This window comes from Tinamus guttatus, unplaced genomic scaffold (genome assembly GCF_059628265.1).
Source record: "Tinamus guttatus ecotype Peru unplaced genomic scaffold, ASM5962826v1 Tinamus_guttatus_pri_ptg000602l, whole genome shotgun sequence".
Classification (NCBI taxonomy): domain Eukaryota; kingdom Metazoa; phylum Chordata; class Aves; order Tinamiformes; family Tinamidae; genus Tinamus; species Tinamus guttatus.
Genome location: NW_028289136.1, coordinates 2,167,019 through 2,191,720, shown reverse-complemented (window position 1 = coordinate 2,191,720; position 24,702 = coordinate 2,167,019). Strand labels below are relative to the sequence as shown.

At 35.9% G+C, this 24,702-nt stretch overlaps 1 protein-coding gene across 14 annotated transcripts in view; it reads left to right on the top strand.

The window, feature by feature from the left end:
- Positions 1-24,702, top strand: part of DLG2 (discs large MAGUK scaffold protein 2) — a 946,755-nt gene that overhangs the window by 558,510 nt on the left and 363,543 nt on the right. For all 14 annotated transcript variants that reach the window (XM_088534958.1, XM_088534959.1, XM_088534956.1 and 11 more), the window contains one exon: positions 13,168-13,221. In XM_088534958.1, the coding sequence (XP_088391084.1) occupies positions 13,168-13,221 (54 nt within the window). The remainder of the gene's footprint in view (positions 1-13,167; positions 13,222-24,702) is intronic.

Sequence of the window (24,702 nt, the reverse complement as noted above, 5' to 3'; positions counted from 1 at the left end):
TCTGAGCAGCTGTACAGGGTCAAACCAAAGGTCTATCCAAGACGTTATACTAAATCAAATAGTTGTCAGTAGTGAAAGCTTATGGAGATGTTTTAAATGAAAAGAAATATTGAGTTGTCTGTGCATGGGTATATGCAGTTCCCAGATCTCAGAGTTTGTGCTAAAAGGACCTGCTCAGTTGTTCAAATATGGTATTGTCTGCAATATGTGTTTGCAAGTGAATTACACCTCCACTTTAGATTCAGAAATTAGGTTAAATGCTAATCCTATGGGGCATTTAATGTAGAAATTTCTGTGTAACAATTTTATTAAAAATCAAAAACAACAACAACAACAACAAAACCCAATTATACCCAGAAGTTCTCAATCTCCCTCCCCTCACCTCCACTCCATGAATCTGTGTGATGTTTTCTTTGAGTCTTTTCAGATTTTTTTGTTTTGGTAAAAGTTGAAGAAATGTAATTGGCTATATTGTGAAACATTTTAATAATTTTTTTTGAAATAAAAATCCTAAACCGGGCAAAGCTTTAACATTTTTAATGTTTTTCCTTACCTTAATTTCATTTTTATCAGCATCACTTGCTAAACTTGACAGGATTTTATGAACAACTTGGCCCTTATGACGTTTTTTTTTCAGTTAATTTTGGTCAACCCTCCTTCCCCCTGCCCCCCACTCTAGATCATGAGTATTTGGTGTCTTAAAATGGATTCTTACTAGCAGAGAGAGAAAGGTTAGTTTGACTTGTTTCTTGCCCTTGTTCCTACTACTGCATAGTTCTCAATATTCTTCTCTCCTCTTACCCCTTTTCTCTCTCCACAAATACTTCTTGCTTCCTTTTGGAAAGCCATTTTTATGAGAAGGTGAAGACTCGTGGAGTTTAAAGAATGTTTCTTTCCAGGATGTCATCCTTCATATCTGATATTTCTCTTTCATCATGTCATCGTGTTTCAAAAAAATATGTTCTTCTCTCTATAACTAGTTGTTACAAAGCATGACAGAAAGCCTTTTTGGAGAAGGGAGAAAGGACATTTTAGAGAGGAGAGAATAAAGGAAGAGACAGCAGTTTCTGAAATCTTATCCATTCTGGCCATTCTAAAGTAGCCAGGACTTCCTAACAACTCTGAGATCAGAGATCATTAAGAGATCTCTTGGGATCTTTAAGACTCATGTGGGCTCTGAATTTCCCGTAGTTAGAATAAACACAACTCTTCACAGATGGATGGAGGTACTAGTGTCTCTGCAGTGTGATAACACCACCCATAAGTATGGGAAAACGGGCAAACAGAGAAGTTCATCTAAAAAGGTAAAGAGGGAAATCGATTGAAGCTGTTCAGCATACTTTTAGGAACAGAGGTGGGTGGAAATGGCATCCTTTGGGGAGAGAGAAGAAATCATCCCTCTCTATCCTTTGGCTGTTAGAATAAGTTTTCTTGGATTTAGTCACATTGCATAAACTTTTGTGTCTTCATTCTTATTTTTTTGTCACCAGAAGTCCTTGTAAGTCCTTTGTCTCTTGTTAATTCTGTTAACTTACCATCCTTATGAACATATTTTGGCCACACTTTTAGAGGCGTGTGAGATTTGGGCGCCAGCTGCACCTGAGTATAAATAACTACAGAGCTCCTAAAATCCACTCGGGAAAAACAGCAGTGCACAATTTAGTCCTAAGGGACTACCCAGAGGGAACATTTTAATTTCCATACATTTATTTTCACTCCTGAATAGTAGAACAACCTCTAGCTAAGCAGTCGTGTCATTATCCCAAAGTGAAACATCTGTCTTGGCTCTAATCTTGCCCTGCTATCCTTCCAGCGAGGCTTTCTGATTAACTTTTTATTCTTAGGATAGTAATTTGTACCAGAGATCTAATTAAGAACTTTATGTAACACATCCAAAGTCCTCCTTTTGCGAGGCTGTCTCACCTCAGTGCTGCTAATATTTCAGCTGTCGGTATGGAGCGTTCGGAAATGTCTGATATCGCAAGCTATCTCTTCTGGCTGAAAACAATTTCAGCTATTGAGCAACGTGAACAGGACGCACTTTATTCTTTTGTCCCGGTAAGGAAAACTGTAGCAGTATCTCTAAAGTGAGTCATGTATTTAAATTAAAATTCCGAAGTTTTCCAGAATCTTAATATTAGCAACCTGACTGTTAGTCTTCTCTTGTTTGCAGGGAGAAATGGATAAACTGAACTTCTCTATCGAGCTGAATAAACTCAGATCTCTGACTTCAGGGCTCTTAGATAATTATGTCCTGCCTTTGAAGAAAGGCTGGTGACTCTGAGGGAGAAAACACGTAGGGAAGTTAAAGTTAACAGATATTGCTGACATTTTTACTATATCATTACCTTAAGATTTGTTTGGAAACAGGGATTGCTTGTACTAAATAAGATTGCTATTTTCAAAAATGTATATAATTGAAGTAGAGCTTGTAAATGAGGAATTATTTATCAAATGAAGTTGTTAAAGATGAATAGAAGATACAGGTATTGCTTACTGCAGAATGACATGTTGTAATATGGCATTTGTGTGTTGTGTTTATTGAGACAAAAAAGGTTGAATGTTGTCTACAGTATTTACATCCATATCAGTTGATAATTTTAGTCATATTTTGCTTGTGAATATAACATATTAGTGTCATGTGCCCTGGAAATATTGATTTTCCTGTATGCTGTTGCAGGTGCTGAATGATGTTGTCTTTGCTGATAGGGCTGGGTGGGTGAGATAGGGTGTGCTGGAGAGGAAAGAACAGAGCATCCTGGTTTCTTCCATGCATCTTCATTTCAAGTGACGCATAAATTTGATAGGGCATCTTGACATGAAAATATAGCAATATTGTGGAGGAGAAACAGTTACTTGGACTGTTGACTGTTAAGCGTAGGTATCAACTGTCTGAAGAGATATGCAGCTACTAACTCTACCTGCCCAGCCCTGAGCTAATAAGTGAATATGTCTGACTGCCTTTGGCACTTGATAGGCTGATACCCAAAGATCCTTGGATCCTTTTTTTGTGTAGGAGTAAAGAATTTATACAATAATTGAAACAGACGTTTCAAAATGTGTCACAAAGTATATTCTGGCACATGAAAGATGGGCTGAGTTTAACTTTGGAGTGTCTTGATTTCTCCTTGTTCCAGATGCCCTAAAAACTCTGGCTGCCTCCTGCAGGCTCTGTGTTCTTCTCACTGCAAAATTTTCTATGTCATTTTTCTCCCTTTCCTCAGAAGCACATGATGCTCCCATTTCTTGCCCTCCCAACCAAATGTTTATTTAGTATCAGGGTCAGGCTGGCAGCAGGATTTTTGTATATTCGTGCTCAGAACGGGCACCATAAAAATGGTTGACTTTTGGAAAGGACCCCCACATCTGGGGGTCATTTTCCCCACCAGGTTGTGAACCGTGGTCTCTAAGTCAGGTATTAGGATTTACTGAACAGGGACTGTGTTAAAAACACCCCATTTCAATGGTAAAGTAGGGATGGACCCTAGAAAGATGAGACATGAGGGGAAGTCCTGCCCTGCATCCTGGCCGTGTAGTCTGGGTTGCAATGCTTTCGCATGTTGTGATCCTGAATCTCAGACTGATCAGCCCTGCATTAAGGAATGAGTGTTTCTGTTAATTGCAAGCAGCCTGGGGACTGTGTTTTGTACTACCAGTGTCTGCTAGATGTTTTCTGAGCATAACTAATGGATCCATCCAAGGGGGTCTGAAGCCTAATATCAAATAGGCATTCAGTTGGTTTTTTTTACATCTAAGGTCAAAGCACCATTGTATGGGCAGAGAGGAAATCTAAGTACTTACTTAATGTTGACTCCTGAGGGCTGTACTCTTGGTTCTGGATTTCGACAACCTACCCACATGGTGCCTTAAATAGCCAGCTCCTTCTGCATTTCTCTATATGTTGTTTTTTTAAGGCAGTCTCTCATATCACCAGGTATAAACTGCTTCCTCTGTCAGATTATGCTTTTTCTTTCTCCCTCCCAGTAATCCAAGTGTGCATCTGAAGATCCTCTCCTGGAGATTTTCCAGTTACTAAAAACTGGAGACAAAAAAAAATCATATCAGACATAGACACCGAGGAGCTTTTTTTTTTTTTTTTTTTTTTTTTTTTTTTTTTTTCCAGTTGCAGGCTATGAACTACTTAATTTTCAAGTGTTTTGGGGAACTGGGAAACCAATAAAGTGAGGAAAGGTTGTTGTAATATCTAAAGTTCCTCTAATTGATTTGCAAACCCATCTCCTCAGTCCTGGTAGATTGGTTTGACACTCTGGGTTTTACTTCTCCGTGATGACCACATTTATTGTTCAATACAGTGACAGCGAGAGGTCAGTGTTGCCCAAGTCCACGAGGAAGGTCGAGATGTTTCCTTTGGTAGATTAAGTGGCTTTTAGTTATGCAGTTTCATGCAGTAAATCCACAGAGGGCAAAGCTCTCCCCAATCTGCCCAGGTCACTGTGAGTATGGCCTAAGATTAGCAGCCTCTTGGGTTTGTGTGTGTTACACAGCAGGAAATGTATTTGCAGATCAATACTAAAAGATATTGTATAGTCTCAGACCAGTTCCATTTCAGAGTCTTATACAGCCGCAGTCATATTTCAGAGTGATGCTTTGTGGTATTTTCTCTGATTTCCTCTAAGTCATGGTACTTGCTGCCAGAAAAGTCATTGTTAAAATTGCCCCCATCTCTACTTTTATTCAGTTTTTAGATAATATATTTTTTTTACTCAGAGTTTCTATATCCAATTCCAGCTGAAGCAACATGTTTAGAAATGACAGAATACTCTAATTTAATGATGGGGAAAGACCTCATAGGTCATCTTGCCCATCTACCAGAGCATGAGCACTCCCCAGAGGACGTATTTCAGTTTTTGATCCAAGCTTATACAAAGAGTTTTAAGGCAATAAGGCTTCTCTCTCTCCTCTTGGGACATTATATTATAGTTTGATGAAATTGACACATGGCTATATCAAACAGGATAGAAAATCTGCTTATCTGCCCTTGGCATGAAGTTGAAAAATAGTGCCAGGTTAAAAATAAAAATAGGAAAATATTTGTTGAAAAACATACAAGTGATTCTTAGCATTGTTCACAACTTCTGAGAAGTTTTTGACATTTCTCCTTTTTGTTTTTAGTCCAACTTCTTAAATCTGTCTTATTTTTTGGTTTGACCTACCTCTTTGCACTCCTATCTAAAACTGTCAACTTCATAAGGATGCTCCAGCCTTCCATATTTTCTGACAATACTCAATTTGGGGGGACATCTTAATTTAAATAAAGGATAATTTTGAGGCCTGCACTACTGCTTTGAAAAACTGTCAGTCTTGCAGTCGTGCTGTTTGCACTTGTCTCTCTTAAAGTGGTCCCAGGAGCTTGCTTTACTTATGCAATGGCATATGGTAGAGCTGCTCTTAGTGCACTGCTAGGACTCCTCTTGGGTTCAGTTCTTCTACATGATTAGATAATTCTCCAAACATGTGCTGCCTTGCTGTATTCATATTTTACTTTGAAAATTTTCTGTAAATGCTGTCTGTAGGAATTTAAGAGGTTAATGGCAATACCAGTTTTATACACTATATTTTAGCAGTGCAAAGTATAGCTTTCCTTCTCTGTAGTAAGTACTTTTATGGAAAATAATCAGTTGCTACAAGATCCAAAGGCTTGAAAATGCTGCCTTCTTCTACAGTAGCACAATGCAATTTTTTAACTGTGAAAGAAACAGAGGGCAGTCTTCAAAAAGCTCTAAAACCAATAAGATTCCAGATGCCAACCTGTAAAACTGAAAAAGTGGCCATTTCAGCATGTCTTGTTTTGTAAGTCACCCATGGAGTGCCCAGATTTCCTAAAACTGAAAGACTTTAGTGAGAAATCTGAAGTAATCCCTGCAGTAAACTACTTAAACTACCCTAATCCCTCTGGTAAAATACCTAATAGCTGTAGATTAAAATAATGTTCTCCATTGAGAAATTTATTTTATACTGCATGAGATGAAGCCCTGTAAAAAGTCTGGCTCATGCTTAACTCTGGTTTGCTTTGCTTTATACATTGAATTTTCTTAACTTTGGAGATAAAGTATTGTGAGAGTAGTAGTTTTTTACTGATTTGGGGTTTGAAGTATGCTGTTGGCGAGCAATACATTTGAAATTATTTTAATAATATTCATCTGGTAGTGATTCTGGGACATATAGGGACACTCTGGGGCATCAATCAAAATGTTTTAGAGGACATTACTTCAGAAGCTTGCTTATATTGACATCAAAATTCAGGTCCAACTCTAAACAACTTGATTTTGATTTTGTGACAGATATTCAAAAATAAAGTTTAATTGGTTAAGTTTTTCCTAATTACTGTTAAATATATGTCCATTCATTAAAACGCATTCAGGAAAATAGTTTTGCGCCTGTAGATATTTACCCAAAACAAAAAAGGATGGACAAAGGTGTTTGCCAGCTCTTCTTCCAATGACTTCAGTGTTGAAACAGGATTAATGCTGATATTACTACTTTTCCTATTTTACCCGAGAAGCTTTCTAAAACTATGCCTCTCTCAAGAAATTTTCTTCTGTATTTCATATGCTTTGCCCTGAATATGCATTTCAGATGTAGCACCAGTAAATCTTGGTCTTTTCTCACCTTTCCAAATGGAGGTCAGTACTGTTTGACACTTGCTCACTCATTATATTCATTTTGGGCTACTGCACATCGTGGCCACTATGAACTATTCATTACTGCAAGCAGGTGCTTACACATACGTACACCAGGGTTTATGCATGTTAATGTGCATATTTTTGTAGAACATCTATATACATACAAATGTATACATATCTTAGTGTAGGTGTTTTCTGAAAAATAGGCTAAAAAAATCTATTGGAAAAAAAATATATAAGTATGTGAAGTAGAATATGCTTCTGTCCAATACTGTACTGTACTACACAATATTTTTCAGTTAGAAATACTCAACCAGTTCTTGAGATGACTTTTGATGCTGAGATGCTCTTTCCATTGTGCAGCTCTTGTTCAGGCTTACACTGTTAGAAAAATATATCAAGCCATGGTTAATAATGCTAATGATCAAAAAAAAAACCTGTATAAAAGTAAAATCATCAATGGTTAAGTAGAAGTGGGAATGCTCAAGTCAAAGATACAATTTGATTTTGTCAACAAGTCTAAAAAGTTTAAAAGTTCAAATAAAATTTAAAAAAGTTCAAATACAAAACTATTTGAAAAGAGAGTATCTGTCTGTAGAAGTAGTTCTAAGTAATGCTTTTTTGCAGATTTATATATTACAGTCTTATTTCCAATGCATTTTAAATATAAAAGAATAAGCAACTTTCATGCAAAAAGCAGGGGAGAGAGGGAACAAAATTCCTCATTATTTGGAAACTTGCACTGGAGTTGCCTTATTTCCATGAAACAGGTGACCAAATATGTGCATGTTGTATAAATGCTACCTGGAGATTAGAAAAAGCAAAACCTAATCTTAAATAGAAATATTAGCTTAAACTTTGATTCCACTAAAGAAAATCAGTGTTTTATGATTAACTCAGTTAGTTAGGCAAAGACTTTTACCCAGAAATTTTTATATCTGTTAGATGCAGTGGAATGACATTAGGAAGTTTAAAATTGAAGATGTCACCTGCTTTGAACATTTCATAGTAGAAAGTAAATTAGTTTAACTTTTCGTGTGTGAGTGTCATCATTCCATAAGAATTATTTTTGCAGTTTATCTTTCTGAGTAACACTGATTGTAGGATCAAGTCAGATTTTTCAAATATTTCATATTGTAATTTTTTTTTTGAGTCATGTTAAATCCTAAAAGTCTTATATAACAAATGTATCATATCAGTTATCTGAGGTTTGCACTGGATAATGCACTTTGAAAAAAGATCATACGGACTGGATTTCTTTTTTTTTTTTTTTTTTTTTTTTTTTTTGTCTTTGCTTCAGACGGTTATAAATTCACTCTCAGGAAAGTCCCAGAAGGTGCCATTGCTTAGGTTGATTAAAATCTGTTATTTTCTGAAGAGACACACTATGGTACTGAATTTGGGAAAATTTCTGAAGGAAAGCGGAGATCAGATCAGAGACCTAGATACTAAATGAACATTTATGGCCCATTCCCTTTCCAAATACCATGAGCAGGTGCTAAGGCAATATTGCTAAGTACAGCTTTTAGATCTCTCTGAGATAGAGCCTTTATGGAAGTCACTTTGCATTAATTCCTTTGGTGGGTCAGTTGAGAAGTGTTAATGGGACCTCCATGAGAGCATTACTCCATGACACACCTTTGGCACCCTGGAACGAGACAGATGGGTCCACCCTATCTAGAGGCAGGAAGGTTGTCACCTCAAAATGTAATGGGTAATAACACTTAGCTGAAAAATATCTTCACTGAAATTTCGAGTTTATCATAATTATCTCCCATTCTCTATAGAGCTTTTGCCATTGACATTTCTGGGTCCTTCACCAAATCAGATATTGGGCAAGTTTCTCTTATTACTTCAAACATAGAGCACCTACTGTAGAGTGGTTGAAATTTCACCCATAGTGATACATGATACCTGGAAAACACCACTTCCTCTGGCATTTGCTGACAGAAACATTGGGTTTTATAAAATATAAAATATAAAAGTAAAGGTGAACCTTTATTTTTGTTTAAAAACATCACAGCTAATGCATTTTTAAATAAGAATTTATTCCTACACATTAAGTAAACACAGACCACCAAAATCAATAAGTAAGCCTTTTTCTCTCTTTTTTTTTTTTCTGACAGACACTATTTACCTTTAAATTAGAATGACTTTATATGACGTTGCATTATATATGTACAGAAAAGCCTTGAGGCTTTCTTGAGGCATTTTTCTTGTAGTCTTGACAGCTGCAGCCTGCAAGCGAAGATACTTTTGACTTCTGTTTTATCTCTCTAAGTAGAGATAGGGTTGTTTGCTGAGAAGACATTCTTTAGATGTTCAAAGGGGCTTCCTATCTTTTTACTTTCTATTTAATAAAAAGCAAATTACTTTTTCTCCCTCTTTGTATCACAATTTGTAGTTCCATGGTAAATATGATGAAGGTTCTGCATGTTCTGTGATCTTGAGGCTGTGCAGCATGACAGAGAATGCGTATTTTGACATCTGAGTTATCGTTTAGTCTTTCCTTCCATCAAGGCACATCTATTTCTTATAATTGTGAAAGAAACACGTAAAAATGTGAATTTTTAATGATTTCAGCACTGCCTTCTTGAGGCCTCAAACAGTCTGAAGCAATATATCTGGGAGACGACTAGAGCCTCATTCATTTAGGAATATTGGGGTTGACTCACCTTGTATCATAAAAATAAAACATAAAAAAGACACTTTTAAAGTAAAATGAGACTAGAACTGAATATTGAAGAGAGTGCTCTTGAAATTAGGGTTGACTCTTGGAAGATGAGTCTTTAACTTGGATTTACAGTTCACAGAGTCAGGTCTTTCCAAAACATGGTAATAAGTCACTGACAACTGATTTTACCTTTTAAATGCTAATGCATATACTGCTGTATTACTCTAAATCTCATCACCATTTTATTTGGTGTTTTTTAAATGTACATAATGATGGTCATGGTTTCCAAATTAAAATGACCCAAATTAAAATTTTAACTAGGAATAAATATGGGTGAATAGGTTCAAATTGATCACATATTTGTTTTAATGTTTCCCAGTAAAGAAGTAATGTTCTGTGCTTGTTATTTGCATAATGTCTCTGTTACCATATACCAAGTAGTTTCATGGTCTGGTGCATTGCATAGCAGGAGCAATTAAAACTGGGAGTGGTGAATGCTCCAAAAAGAATGAAATTCAATAGAATATGGATAGTCTATAAAACTATAAATGCTTTGAGTAAAATCAGTGAACCAGGATAACGCTAGCACTCATGGCAGAAGGAAAGTTCATCTCGTCGAGAGGTATGAGTCAGGTAGTACATTTGTACAGAAATGGTGTCGGAATAAAAGTTCATGAACTAAAAAGTGTGGCTTTTTGTTCTTTTTTTCACCTGGTTCAAGTGCTTTCACTATATGTGTCTTTTAAGTTAGTGTGCTGGTGGGAAAGAAACTGTCTGATGGCCTGACTGACTGCAGCCGAATGATCTCATACAAACTTGCAGAAGACTGTTGGGCTCAAGCTCTTTAGAAAGAAAAAAAAAATCTTGTTTCTTTTTTTTCCCTCCCTTTCCTGTGAGGGTGACAGAGCCCTGGAACAGGCTGCCCAGAGAGGCTGTGGAGTCTCCTTCTCTGGAGATCTTCAAAACCTGCTGGGACACCACCCTGTGCCCCGTGCTCTGGGTGTCCCTGCTGGAGTAGAGAAGTTGGACTAGATGATCTCTAGAGGTCCCTCCCAACCTCAACCATCCTGTGATTCTGTGATTCTGTGATAGTTATGGATTAGGGCAGAAAGTGTCCTGGAAATGAGGAAGAGGACCACTCAATTGATTCTACTTGTTTTGGAAATTGGTCTGGATTTATTTTGCTGCTGCAGAATTGTGAATACGCTCTCTTGGGCCTCTGTCCTTCTTTAAAATCTAATTATAGAGTCTGGGAGCTCTCTATTCTACCTGTTTTATGAGGGCTGTCTCTTTCATGAACTACTTGTTACTGATTTGAATTCATGCTGCAGGGAAGGCAATTAGACATTTAAGCTTTTAGAACTCCCTCTTTACAGATAGATTATTTAGTACAGATAGATTATTTAGTACTTACTACCTTTTTGTTTGTTTGTTTGTTTGTTTTTCTGACAGGGAAAAGCCAGGTTAATAGTAATTAAATGTCTTAAGATCACAAAGCAGGTAAACTACAAATAGAGCCCCTATCCTTGTCTTCGAGACAGCACTTTCGTCTTCTCGCCCAGTTTCAAATTTATGTAGATGGTTTATATATGTGCAGATATAAAGCGTGGGAAGTGCTGTCCCAAAAACAGTGTAGAGAGGTTTTAGAGTTTGTTTTTGCGCTTGTGAATTTATGCAAATCTGAAAGTGTTCTTGATAAGCTGATGAATACTGTGATGAAATTCTCTGTGTTCTCCACAAGATCTCTGAGTATCTGTTTTAAGAATTTGTTGTATCCAAGAATGCGGTTTATATTTAAGTCAGAATAGATATAGCCACATCATCCTAGGAAATAAAATCCTTCTGGCTTTATGTTGCTGCTGATCTTCTCTTGACCTATCCCTTGAGTACCTCTACTGTGATTACAGGATTATTTTGATGTTATTGTGTGCTTCATGGCTTGCACTATATTTAGTGTTCCCCGCAGTGGTTGCAAGCTCTTTCTTCTCAACTCTGCACAATAAAATCCTGCCATTTTTTTTGTTAAAGCATAAGCTGCAAACAAGGCATAAGTATCAGATGCATTTCTTGTGCTTTTGTTAAATGCAATGTGCTCAGGAGATCAATGTTTTTCAAATTGTTCCACATTAAATTGAAACAAAATGTTTATGTTAAATGTTTATGTTAAATTAATTTTCTCTATTCCCCCCAAAAACACACGCCACAAACAAAGACATGTGCACATGCACACCCATGTAGATACACACACACACGCAAATAGAAAGAGGAATAACAGAAATGGAAAACACACCGATGATATTAGCTGTGAGTGAATGATTATAGTCACTGTCTCCATCTGAAACTCTTACTCTTTTGGTGGACTTTCTGATGCTCCTTTCTTTGATCAGGATGAATACCTTGGAAATCAAAAGCCACCAAAAGTCTGATGGTTTAACTATTCCAATCAGTAATGGAGTAATCCTTGCGATAAAATGAACCCTGAAGTATACTCTTGATAGAAAGCCAGTTGGGAGCCTGGGGGTCAGGATCAGATAGAAAGACAACAAAATGTCTTGGTGGATGCCTCCGGGAAGCCTTGTTGATTCAGCCCATGCTTAGAGGTGCTTAGAAAGAGGTAGCATGGATTTACCAAAGGTGAATTGTGCCTGGACAGTCTGAGACTGCATCTCAAGTATTGTACCTAATTCTAGGTTCTCTAATATGCAAAACTGTATTTTCTGGAGGATAACAAAGCTGGTGGAAGGGTGCATGCAGAGTACAAGAGAAGGCTGAGAGCTTGGTTTGTTCAGTCTAGAGAACAAGAGGCTGTAAGAAGATTCTGGTTGCCATCCTCAATTACATAAGTTAAAAAGGAGAAGCCAAACTCCTCTTGGAGATGCACAGCAAAAGGGCAAGAGGCAACATACACAAGTTACGTTAGGGGAAATTTTGATTGTATATAAGCAAAAAATTATTTACAGTGGGGATGGTTAAGCACTGAAATAGGGAACCTGGTCTCAAGCTCTAAGACTTTTCTGTTTCTCCCATGATGATCATCCACAGTCTTCCTGAAGGTGACTGAGCAGTAACAGGGGTGAGCAGATTCTGCCTGTGATCCTAAGTCATCCCCTAACTATTACTGTTTTGTGGTGTCCCCATGATTACTACTTTTTGATTCAGAAATCAGCCACATCAGAGCCTGGCTTTGAATTACTGAGCCCTGGCAGGGGAAGGGGAAAAGCTTATGGCATTTCAAGGGGCTTCAAAGTTGGGCATGGGTTTCATGAGTAAGTCACAGGTCAGGCTAACTGGCTTTACAAATTCATAAATATTTATTAAACAGGTCCATATTTCAAATTAAACATCAGCTGAGTTATGCTTGCGTGATGCAGGAGATAGTTAGCTATGATATAGATAAGTGGTATCTGTATGCGTGCAAAAATGATATTTATGCCGTATACATAAGTAATAGAAGCATATAAAATATTGTATTTTGACCCCTCTGCAAAGATCGACTGATCATCTTTGTTTTGTCCAAACCCAAAAAATGAATTTGTAAAATATGGGAAATTCAACCTTTCATCGAACCTTTAAGGTGAATATTTCATGTATTTTACAGCTTTACTCAAAGTTAAACAATATAATCTGCTCGGTTGGTGATCCAAAGCATAATGTAGGGAGAAAGAAGAAACACAAGGAGTTGTGAATTGGAGATTTTTAATGTTTTCTTCTGTCCTGAAACTGACTGAACACTATCTGAAATGTGAGTTCAATGGAAAACTAGGTTCAATGGAAAAGCTGTGCTTTTAACATATCATTAGAGGTATTTCAATATTAAATTTCTCTTTTTTTTTTTTTTTTATCTTTCAGGCGAGCCCTGCCCCTATAATTGTCAACACAGATACATTGGACACAATCCCTTATGTAAGTATTATTTTTTTGATATATTTAATATATGATACACTTAAACAATTCATATATATATATACAAATAAACATTTGTTTTCACAATTTTTGCAAAAAGATCTTTTCATTATTGGATAAAATTATAAACAAATCATTTAATTAATTGTGTCTTTTACAGTTACCCAGTTAATTATTTTCCAGAAGAACAAATCAAGAGTGGCAATTGCACTCTGGTGGATTATAGTACATTACATGCACACATTTATTACTTCAGACTTCAATGCACATACTGTAACTTATTTAAATTACCATTTTTCAAAATATTCTGTGGGTTCATTAAGTCTTTCCTCCTTGCAAGTCACATAAAATATGAAGATTTCTTTTAGAGCATCAAGAGCCTTTCTAGATTATTAAGAAGATATCTAAAAGCACACTATAATATTAAAATGGTGTAGATCGCTCTTATTTTTGTTGTCTGTGTTTCTTCTGAAGACAAAAGCTACTCCTGATAAAGAAATTAGCATCAAATAGAAGACTATGTGTTTTCTTATCAATGTCTTTTAATTTTTATGGCTTTTTTTACCCCCAAATAAATGCATCCTTTCCTTATAATAGTAAAAAACCCACATTTTTTTCTACAAACATTTGATAACATTGTCATTTTTAGACTGCAGAAGTAACTGCAGCTAAAAATAAAGAGCAGAGAAAGACAAAGAGAATGCATAATAAAGAGATTAAGCTTAAATGATCAGAAGCATGTAACTAATAAGCTAGCCAGGCAGTTTCTAATCTTTCTGTTAGCTCTACCATTGCTTATCTTTTTAAAGCTCCTAATTAACGTCCCTCATCTGTCATTTTTTTTGTCCACATCTGTTTCTCCTGGTTCCCATGCATGAAGGTAATTATTTCTCCAAACAACCAACCAGATTGCTGGGTTCTGTCTTTTTAGGAAAATATCATTGCTTAATAGCAGTTGTTTTTGCCAGATGATTGTTTGTTCCTGACAAACTTAGAAATTATTGTGCAGAGCATATATAAGGACCATAGCCAAGAGCAACTAGGGGAATGAAACTGGTGAAAGCAGAGTAGAATCAAGTCCATTTGCTGGGAATTTTAACCTTTGGAAAGGGTGGAAAAGTTAGCTCAGATTTCTGTGTTCCTTTGCGCTCAGCTTTCTTAAAAGATTTCCTGGCTTCTTTTTTAAGTCTGTTTTCATTTCAAAAATCAGAACTTGACTTTCTGGTTTTGCCTCCTATAGGTCCTGGCTTTAATGAAATTGTGTACTTATTTTACACCTACTCTAGTCTGGTTTCCACCAAGGAGGAGCCCCAGTTGTCATTTCTAGTGCCAGACCTAGACCCTGGACAGTTTGTAGCCACAGTTACAATGTTAGAAGCCATAAATGCAGATGCATTTATATGAGTGATAAGATGTTCAGTCAACATGACTAATTCTCATAAACAATTTATCAATGCTTATATGCTTTTATACCAATTTTGTATTAGTATCTATTTTTCTTAAAAAACAAAAATAAAAAATAAAAATAAAGCAACAAAACACTTTAAAGAGAAAAAATGACAGTAGAATGAAAAGAGCCTGTGGACTGTGTTTCAATTCCCAACTTATTATGTGTATTAAAAAGCAGAAGGTGGCTGTTGTGAAAAGAGATGATTCTAAATTAGCCACCTCGTTCCTACACAATGCATGGGAAGGGTTATGTCCCTTAGAAATGGGACACATTAGGGCTACCAAAGAGGGACTTAGGCTAGCCAATAAGAAACATCAAGATGAAAAATAACTGCTGAGCCCAGATTAATGTAGTGCCCAACAGCACGTTCAATCTTTGCAAATAGGCTTTTCTTTCTGATCAGGATGTGCATGCTTGAACACTCTCTAAAATGAGGCAGACAGGCAAATGCATGGAAAAACCTCTTCCTCTAGCATAATACCTGGAAGAGTAGGCTGGAGGGCCTGGGTTTCTCAAGACCATTTTGGTTTGGTACAAGCTTCTTCAGTTTTGTGGTGTTATCTTGGCTAAGAAAATAATCATCACGGGATAGCCATGCACTTTTGCCTCTATGTGCAGCCTCTCCTGCCCCAGGAAGCACATTAAAATCAAGCTTACAGGCACCGTTGCCCTACAGTACAAGGTAGCAGTGAGCCTTAGTCTGTCTGCTAAATATTGCAAAAGATGGAGGAAAATCCGCTGAAACTGGATGGGCTCTGCAAGTTTATAATAATGCACCTATCAGCATATCATTTAGCTTAAAGGGAATATAATTCAGCAGATGATAGGCTCCAAAATGGCTTTCCAGATAAGGCAGCTCAGAGAGTGATAAAATGTTAAATGTAATTATTATGATTTTGACATTTCAATATGAGTTGAGCACCTAACTTTTCAGCACTGTCAGGCGTTTCAGATATGCCCAAGGGAAGGATGTCGATGCCTACAGATGTCCCTGGTGAACGTTTCCTCAGCAAATTATTTCATTTAATTATAGGCTCACCAGCACAAGAAAACTTTCTCCCTGTTTATTTTTTTACATAATATAGACGGACCTTGAAGGTGCCTTCAATGCAGTTCTATTTCATTAGTAGCATTGGTAATTGGCCTTGCTCCAAAAATCTTTGAGTGCCTTCAAACAGAAGCAGGGGGGAAGTCACTCACCAGAGTGACCAGTATTCATAAAGCTATTTATTTCAGACATAATGTTTCTAGTCGTCTGCCAAAGATAAATTTCTTTTTTCTAGTTGTTAAAATCCCTGGTTTGTCTCACTAATACGCTAATTATTTTTGTTCGTGTATTTAAATCTTTTAGTATTATTGCAAATAATTATATGCCTTATATGTCTTTCAACTCAACAATTTGAGCAAATACCGTCTTGTGACGAATCATCCTTGTTTTGCTTAAAAGAGATTTGCTTTTCTTAAACGAGATAAAGGAAAAGGTCTTATCATATTGTATGCTGTTCTTTGTAATCTGGACCTGCAGGAAATAATAGAAAAAAGAGCTAATTACCTCTTTTCTAGGCTCAGTGACTTGGAAAAAAATTGGCTTGCTAAGCTTGGGACATGGAAGTAAATTTGATAGGAAGTTTCAGTGATACAAAATGGATTATTCGGTGGTGTTTTAAGCACAATTAAACATTCGTGGGAGTTTTCTTGTTCTTTATTCTTTGGCTGTAAATTTTAGATCTCTTTGTATAATGAGAACCACTAATTTAATACTGTATGAATCATCTCAATTTCTCTATTGCACAGAATAAACCTTATTTATTTCTTCTAATTGCCTTCCGAAATGCTGTAGAATTAAGTAAAACCTAACTTGGATGCCAGCTTTGCTGCATCACTTGCAAAAGTCTATTTAATTTATATTGCAATTCTATTAATTTATAATGCAATTTCATTTTAAGCTACATTTGCTTCCATCTTTGTGTCTTATTGCATCTAAGTTGGCCTAGGTACCTGATCCCTTCCACCCCCTGCTTCCATCACACTGCTAAGAGCTAGAGAAGGACGTTATGCTGCTTTTGTTCCCAATGGATTCCTCATATGGATTCTTCAGTCTCCCATTGCTCTTCCAAATCATTATAATTATTAATGCTTTGCTATTAATGTGCTATTAGTGCTCTTTCAAATTAATATTATTAATAATTAATTATTAGTGCTCTTAATGCTAACCTGTGCTGCTGCAGGTACACACAAGTTGTTTGCTATGGAAGTTAGGTTGTATATTCATGAGTTATAACCAGATTTCAAAATGTTTTACCTATACCTGATCATGCAGCTCTTTCGGAGCATTCCTGTTTAGGGTTGTCCAGAGCTCAGAACTTTTTGACAATACCAGAATAGGGGGCTGAGGCTCTCTTGGCTCTCTCCTTGGCTCTCTTCTCTGTCACCCAAGTCAAGCCAACATACGTGAATTCAGCACATGAAAGGTGTTTAAATAAATGACACAGAGAAAAAAAATATTCTTCTTGGTTTGATTGTAAGAAGAAGATGGGGAAAAATAATGCATTTCTGAGAAACGATGCTCTAAACTTTTGCCAAATAGGTGCAGTCTAGCCCAGGGGGAGCAAACTGGAAGAGAGAAGTGGCTTTACATAGATATATAATAAAGCGTAAATGACATAGCACTGCATAATAAATATAAAATTTGATATAAAACTATGAGTGATAAACAAATATTTCAACAGAATGGTAATGGGACATAAAAAGAAATCCTTCTTTGTCTAAAGCTGCTAAGATCATGAATTTCACAAAGCTTGATAGTTCTTAGAGTTCTTGAATAAATGAGTGTTTAATATATTTTCTTTTTTTGCTGCGACTCTGAATAAATTTGTTGCTTATGACAGCTTCTTTATAATTAGTTTGAACAGTTTGAGAAGTTAGATTTTACATCTTACCCTCTCAAACACCTCTATTTTTTTCCATTTTGAGGAAAAAAAAATTGTTTGATTTTTATATTTATCTTTTATTCTCTCAGTTACCATTCATTACCCTGGAAAACAGACACTGGGTAATGCTCTGTGCTAGCTTTTAAAGCTGCATTGGCTTCTTCTCTGCTTCGGCCCTTGAATCGAATCATGGTGATGCTGTTTGCTGTAGTAATAGCTGTTGTGCTCTAAATGGCACCGTTTCTGCAGTGGGCTAAGTGAATTTTATCTTATAATAGGAGCATTATGAAGATTGATTTAATTTACATTTGTAAAATATTTAGGCAACACGCATGAAAATATGCTACATAACAGAAAACTGACAAATTAACGTAAAATAGATCCCCCTGAAACAGATATAAACAGAAAAATCTTCTTCCTGCCATGTGAGGACTTGAATAGATTTTAGCATGATGAATAGTGGTAACATTAAGGATGTTTTCTTGAGCTTCAAAACCCAAAGCGAAAGTATGGAATGGACCAGATTTATTTTGTTTCTGTTTCCTATCTATTATTTTTCTTTCTGAAAACTTGTATTTCATTCATTTTGTTTTAAATAGACCACTTCAGACAAGAATATCTTTACATAAAAGCAGAAGTGATTTAAAAGTAAGAATGTCTTTGTTTTTGCTGGTCTTCTCTCTTAAATTCCCAATATGATTTTGAATATTTAAGTCTCATCGTGTATAATCTTTAACCAGGGAAGAAAGTACCTTTTGTAATTAAAAATGTTTAAGATTTGGGGAATTCTTTTCATTTCCTCAGGAATGAGTATTGCCTTGTGTATTTGATAGCCACATATCATATTACATGAATCAGAAGAAAACCTTAACTGTACCCAGCTCTTGGTATAAATAGAAGCAACTTGTCAATTCATCATGTTGAACCTTCCTTGGCCATGTATCTCATTATACCTTGGCACTTTTATTCTGCAGACCTATAGTACTTTCAATTTTCAATTACCTGCAAATAACCCTGGCCTTTAGATTCAATCAAGAAACTAGATGTAGATGTTTGTAGATGTAGATGTTTGACTGAGACTCTGCCATTAACACAATGGGGAAAAGGTGCTTCTTGAATTGTAAAGCGTATGGACAGACATTCCACGGACACTCGTGTCTGTGTCCCTTCTGCTTCAGGTAACCACGGCAGGGAACTGTGTTTTGTCTTTAACTCACCGGAGAGGACGTGTCCGATGGGTGTGCTGCAGAATCCAGAGCAGACTGTGTCTATATTAGAGCTTTTCGAACTGCTTAGAGATTTGAGTCAGCCTAGAATTTTATGGCCTGAACTGACCTAAATTAAATGTAGTTTGAATTGGTTTTTGTCTTGCTCCGCCTGACCTTGAGTTAGCTTCTGCTTTTGTGTCACTTTTGATATATTACAGCAGAAGTCCATAGCCAGTGTTACTGGATTTTGTAGTAGTCAGCTGAAGCCAGTAGGGTCTATGGATTTGCATATGACATCTTGAAAATATGCTTTTAAGGTATAGTTAGTAGTCTTAAGCTATCAAACTCATTATGTCCTTTAAATGTTTCTGTTCATTCCTATAGAAAACATAATTAAGGAAATATTCAAACAACTGATAAAGCTCTTCAAGCAAGTGCACATGGGGCTATTTTTTCTTCGTCACAGCTGTATCTGAATTGCTCTGTCATGAAGTCAGAGTTCTTAACTGAGATGGGAAAGCCAGCACACGATTACAGAAAGTGCAGGGGAGCAATTACTTTACCTACAGGCTTGATTTCTTTGTGGTTCAAGATAATGGCACTGAACTAGACAGATTTCAATACATCAGAAAAGTGTTGAAGTTAACTGAAGAGTGTTTTCAAAAGTGAAAGGAAAGTTAGCAGAGATGTCATTATCTTAGTAGTTTCAATTATATGGAAGGAAGAAGGAGCTTTACTGTAATATATGACTTAATTTTGAAGGGTCTCAAGGTTTAGACAAGATTTAGAACACTGTTGTCAGTGATACAAGGATTCCTTTGATCTCAGATAACCTGAGAAGTAAAGAGAAAGTAAATGTGTTCAGTATTGTTTAGAAAACTAATTTTGGTTAGAAATGGAAAATATATTATTGTTTCATATTTTAATGGAAGGACTTAATTTCTGTGAAGCTTCTGTGTTTTTAGATGAGATATAGCCTCAATTTATTTGTAAGACAAACCTTGGTAAGTTCAAGGCTTTTATTTTTTATGTCTAGAACTGTTTCACTTTATAGAGTAACTTTTAAATTTCAGCCAAAGCAAGGTTGCTCTTATCTTGGCAGCATATAATGCAGCATTAGTAACAACATCAGATAGAAAAAGTTCCCTTCATTCATAATCTTTTCTGTATTGCTCTTAACAGTATCCACAGTGTTTCTTACAGGAAAGTTGTTTCACCTTTTCTAGGTTAACTTATTAAAAATCTTAAAATGCCTGCAGTATGTTCCCATTCTTTCATATCGGCATATAAATCTGAACAGAAACCTTTTTTTGCTTTAAAAAATGCAAAGGTAACTATTTATGTTCCCTCTCATTTTCCCTTTCAATAGCTAGATGATCTAGCCATAAAGCTAACATGCTCTCATCAGCCTTGCTCCAGGAAATGTTTTGAAGCAAAGTCCCCACTTTTGGAACCTGTCAATGCTGACTGTGTCACGTTTTAAGTGACCCATTTCCACATTTTGCTTAATAAAATATTGTGCTACTTTTTAATGCAGTGATCTGATGAATTGACCTCAATGGTGAATGATATTTTAATCAGTGTTTAGACAGCCTAGCTCTGCGTATGGTAGCAAATCCATATATACCACATAAAATATCTGTTTTTGTGATCGTAAAAATCCCTGCTCTCATAATTTTCTTCAGAAGATTGACTTAGTTTGAGGATAATAAAAAGTAAAGATGCCTCCATGAGATAATTTTCACTTTTTGGAGATTATTTTTAATGAGAAATGGTAACTTAGGTGCAATTGTCTTTGTATCCTATATCAACATAGGCAATTGCTGCACAGTGAATTGTGCTTGTAAATTGTTCTCCATGAAGATGGAAATAGTTTTGGATTCTCTTTAGTGGCACGTTATTTTTCCTGACAATATTATTCTTCATATTAGCTTAATGGAAAATTTTATTGGGTTTTGGCAAGAGCAATGTTTGTTTGGACCGTTAGGTGATCATAACAAAATAAATCTGTAATTTCCAAATTCAGGGCTTTAAATCTGCAGAGGTGATGTAAAGGTGAAGATAATACTCTGGGTTTATCCTGAAACCATTGATAGATATGACACTTTTCAAACTGGAAGCCATCAAACTCCAGAAGCTATTTGCATGACTTCAGTTGACCAAGCTCATAAATAAGACCAAACTCATATATAAGTTGATCTTTATCCATTACTGGGTGCCAGCCTTTCAGTTACAGCTGTCTCAGTGAATTGCTTCTCTTTATCCAGGCCAGTTGGAAGAAAACAAATGATACTTGACTTTCTACCTGGTTCTTGAATTCCACATCATTGTGATTTGTCTGTTTCTAAAACTCAAATTACTTTCTTGTAGGCAGGCTCCTGCTTTGCAGAAATAAAAGCTTTAGCACTGCAAATAGTGTGGCCTTATATATAGTTTGAGTCCTGTTCCTTTTTTTTCTGGCCTCTTTCTGGCCATCTTTTCCCACTCTTATTGAAGATTGATTCAAAAGGATTACGGCAATGGCTCTTTCTGTCACTCTTTTAATCCGTCCACTTTAGGGGAAATTGAAGATACATAACAATGAATAAAACCCTGCAAAGTTAAACATACTTTTTTCTTATTCTTTTTTTTTTCTTTTTTTTTCAGTTTAGCCTTGTGGTCTGTGACACCAAAAATTGTAATGCTTACAATATGTGTGCACGAATAGCTATTCCAAATCAAGGATGAGTAGAAAGAAATGCAATCCTGAAAAATAGGCAGTTAGTATTTCTTTGCCTCATATAAACCTCTTTTAATGCAGAAATTATCTTCTGAAATATCTTCAGAACTTAATTGAGCCCAGGAAGGCCTGCTTAATAGCATCACGGTTATCAGAGCATTCCATGGCCAGGAGATATAATATATACAGAATTATATTCTGTATGTAAGGAATTACATACATCAATCACTGGAGACTGTACTTTATTATGATTTATTGATAATGGTGAGATATGAAATGATATATTATCAAAATCTCTGCTACCATAGAATTTACAGATTAGATATGGAAATCATAAGATGTAGTATTTCCTGAAAGCTATGGGAGACATATTAAAAATAGAACATGTAATATGTAATATGCAAATTATTCCTTATTTCTGAAAATAGATGAAGCAATATTTGAATTGGTGGTATTTAAGTGGTGGTATTCAAAGTATTTTCAAAGTATTGTTTCTATATTGCAATAGTGTATTTTTGTATATTTAAAATATTCTTAGGGTCTTTTTTCTGCCACACTGTTTTTCCCACAACATTTTCTTAATCTGAGGGAACTTGTTAGGCAGCAGAATACCTTGTTCCACGGAGCGTCATGTGTCAGCATTTTTCTCAAGCTTTCTTTTGTCTTTTTTCCCGATGCATCAATGAAGTAGTTCTGCTGTTATATAGAGTAGTAGATAGCAGATAACCTTAAAAATATTATACCTTGTTTTCGAAAAGTACACCGAAAGTATTTCAAAATTAACGTTAAGGTTGTCCTTTTAAGGTTTCATATTTGGCACTGAAAATTAAATAGGTGTGGGTTTTTTTTCCCTTTCCTCTTTAGATTTAAGTTGATGAAATTTCTCTTAGATTGATGTGAAACACCTTATAGTCCCAAGAAAATAGCTATTTTTGCTGGGCTTTGATTGTGACTGATGATGCTCAGTCATGCAGCAGGATAGCTGCTCCTCAGGATGCAAGTTGCTAATCCCTGAGAACAACGACATTGATTTTATTTCTGGGAGCCAGTAAGAAGGAATAGAAAACATATTTGAATTTGAATTGTGCATTCAAGTTGTTTTTTTTTTTTTTCTGTAGAAAAAATAAATGGGCATCGAGGAACTGGTCCCTCATGTTCTTAGCTATAGAGTGATGAATACTGTGACTTCTTGCTGATATATGCACTAAAGATACTACAAGGAATTTATGAGAAACAGTGAATTTTTCAGTCACTGTAAAAATAATAGTAATACATGAAATTTTTGCATATGTGTGGTCCTGTTAAAAGCAAATATGTTTTAATAATGTATGCTCATGTTATTTATGACAATATTCATTTCTATTCATTATTATTTTTTGTGTGAGTGTTTTCTTTTTTCAGATCCTTCTCTCTCCTGCAGGCAGCACATACACAGGTGGATAAATGTAACACTAGCTACACCAACATAAGCCCAGTGACACTGCTGGGATTGTACCAGTGTTGCTGAGAGTGTAATTGAGCCTTCAGTACTTGTGCTAGATTTAACAAAAGGAAAGGAAAGATCCCAGGTGAATTCACTGACCAGCTTTCACTCTGGGGATCAGGGAAGGAAATACTAACTCACAAAACTGTTGTGATATTGGGTTTGGTATGGGAGAGACCATTCTAGACATAAAAATGTTGAGTCAGAGTAAACTCTCCTTTAACACATTGCAAAAGTTGCAACTATGCAAAGTTATGAAGATAAATGTCAGCAACACAGGAGCCAATTTTATGGCCAGAAATAATTGTATTTGGTTCTCTGTAATGTGCCTTTTGAAATTCGTGCATTGATGTATATTACAAATTTACAATGCAAGGATATTAGGAATATTAAGAAATTATTCTTTTTGGATGCAAATTCTAAAAATCTGAATTGTTCCCCCAGAGTCAGTGAGCAGACACAGGTTCCTCAAACAGCAGTTCCATCTGCAATCTGAGATAGAAGTCGTAAATCACAAACAGGGTGATGCCTTTTTCTCTCTAGTGCCTGTAAAGAAAAGCCTATATGATCATTTCACATAGATATACACCTGTTTGATAGCAACAGGAGGTTGAACATCCCAAAGGTGAAATCTGCAGATTTTTTCTTTTATTGGTTCTTATTTCATGCAACTTGGAAGTGCTAGCCTAACGGTACTTATATAGAGAGTTATTTCATTTCCAGATTCTGTGACCCCATACGAAACAACAATCTCTGAATTATGCTGCTAATACTACTAGTCTGGGAGCTCTGCAAAGGGTCACTGCCAGGTGCCTGGAGCACTTACATAAGTGTAAGCACTTTCCTTCTCTGGTGGATATGGTTAGCTACACAGTGCTGACAAAGTATGTGAAAAGTAGACAAAAGAATGTTCGATGCCTCCAAAGATGGAGTATTATCTAAAAGCAACATGCAAGGATAGAAATACTTCAGAGAAGGGCAACAAGATATATTCTTTTTGTGGGAAGATGAGTAGAAAATGACAGATCTGAGAAGATAGAACAGCTTAAAAAAGATCTAAATTGTCACTGAATGGAGGAAACTTTACATTCACTTGGAAAAATACTGAAAGGATATCAGAACATTTTTTGACAACAGGCTTTGGTGATTAATGAAGAAAGAAACTACATATCAAGATGGTGAAGGGCTAAACAAAGGAACGTCTTTAGTCTTGTTGATACAACAAAAATCATGGACTCTTTAATTCTTATTGCTGTTTAACTAGACAAATGGCCTTGGTGTTTCTGAGATGTGGAATGGACTGCCTTAATAATGCAGCAAATAAATAAGAAATCTTTAAAAGACAAATATATCCTAGGGTCACTTGTAACACAAGGATTTGGCAATCATGTATTCTGCTGAGATTGCTGGTTAAGCAACTGATGAAACCTTGTAGCAAAAAGAATCAAAAATACTCACTGAATAAAAATCCCAGTAAATATGTGATAATACAAATAGAAGAAGTTATCTTCTCTCTTGAAGACAGCTGAAAAACAATATCCAATTAAGTATAATTAAAATGGAAATTTGTTTGTAATAGAAGTCTACAGATGTAATTCTTCAGCAAAACATTCTCTTCTTGAAAATAAGATTAAGTACAAACAAACATCTCTGATGACACCATTTTGTTATAAAGAATAGGTGCAGTGATC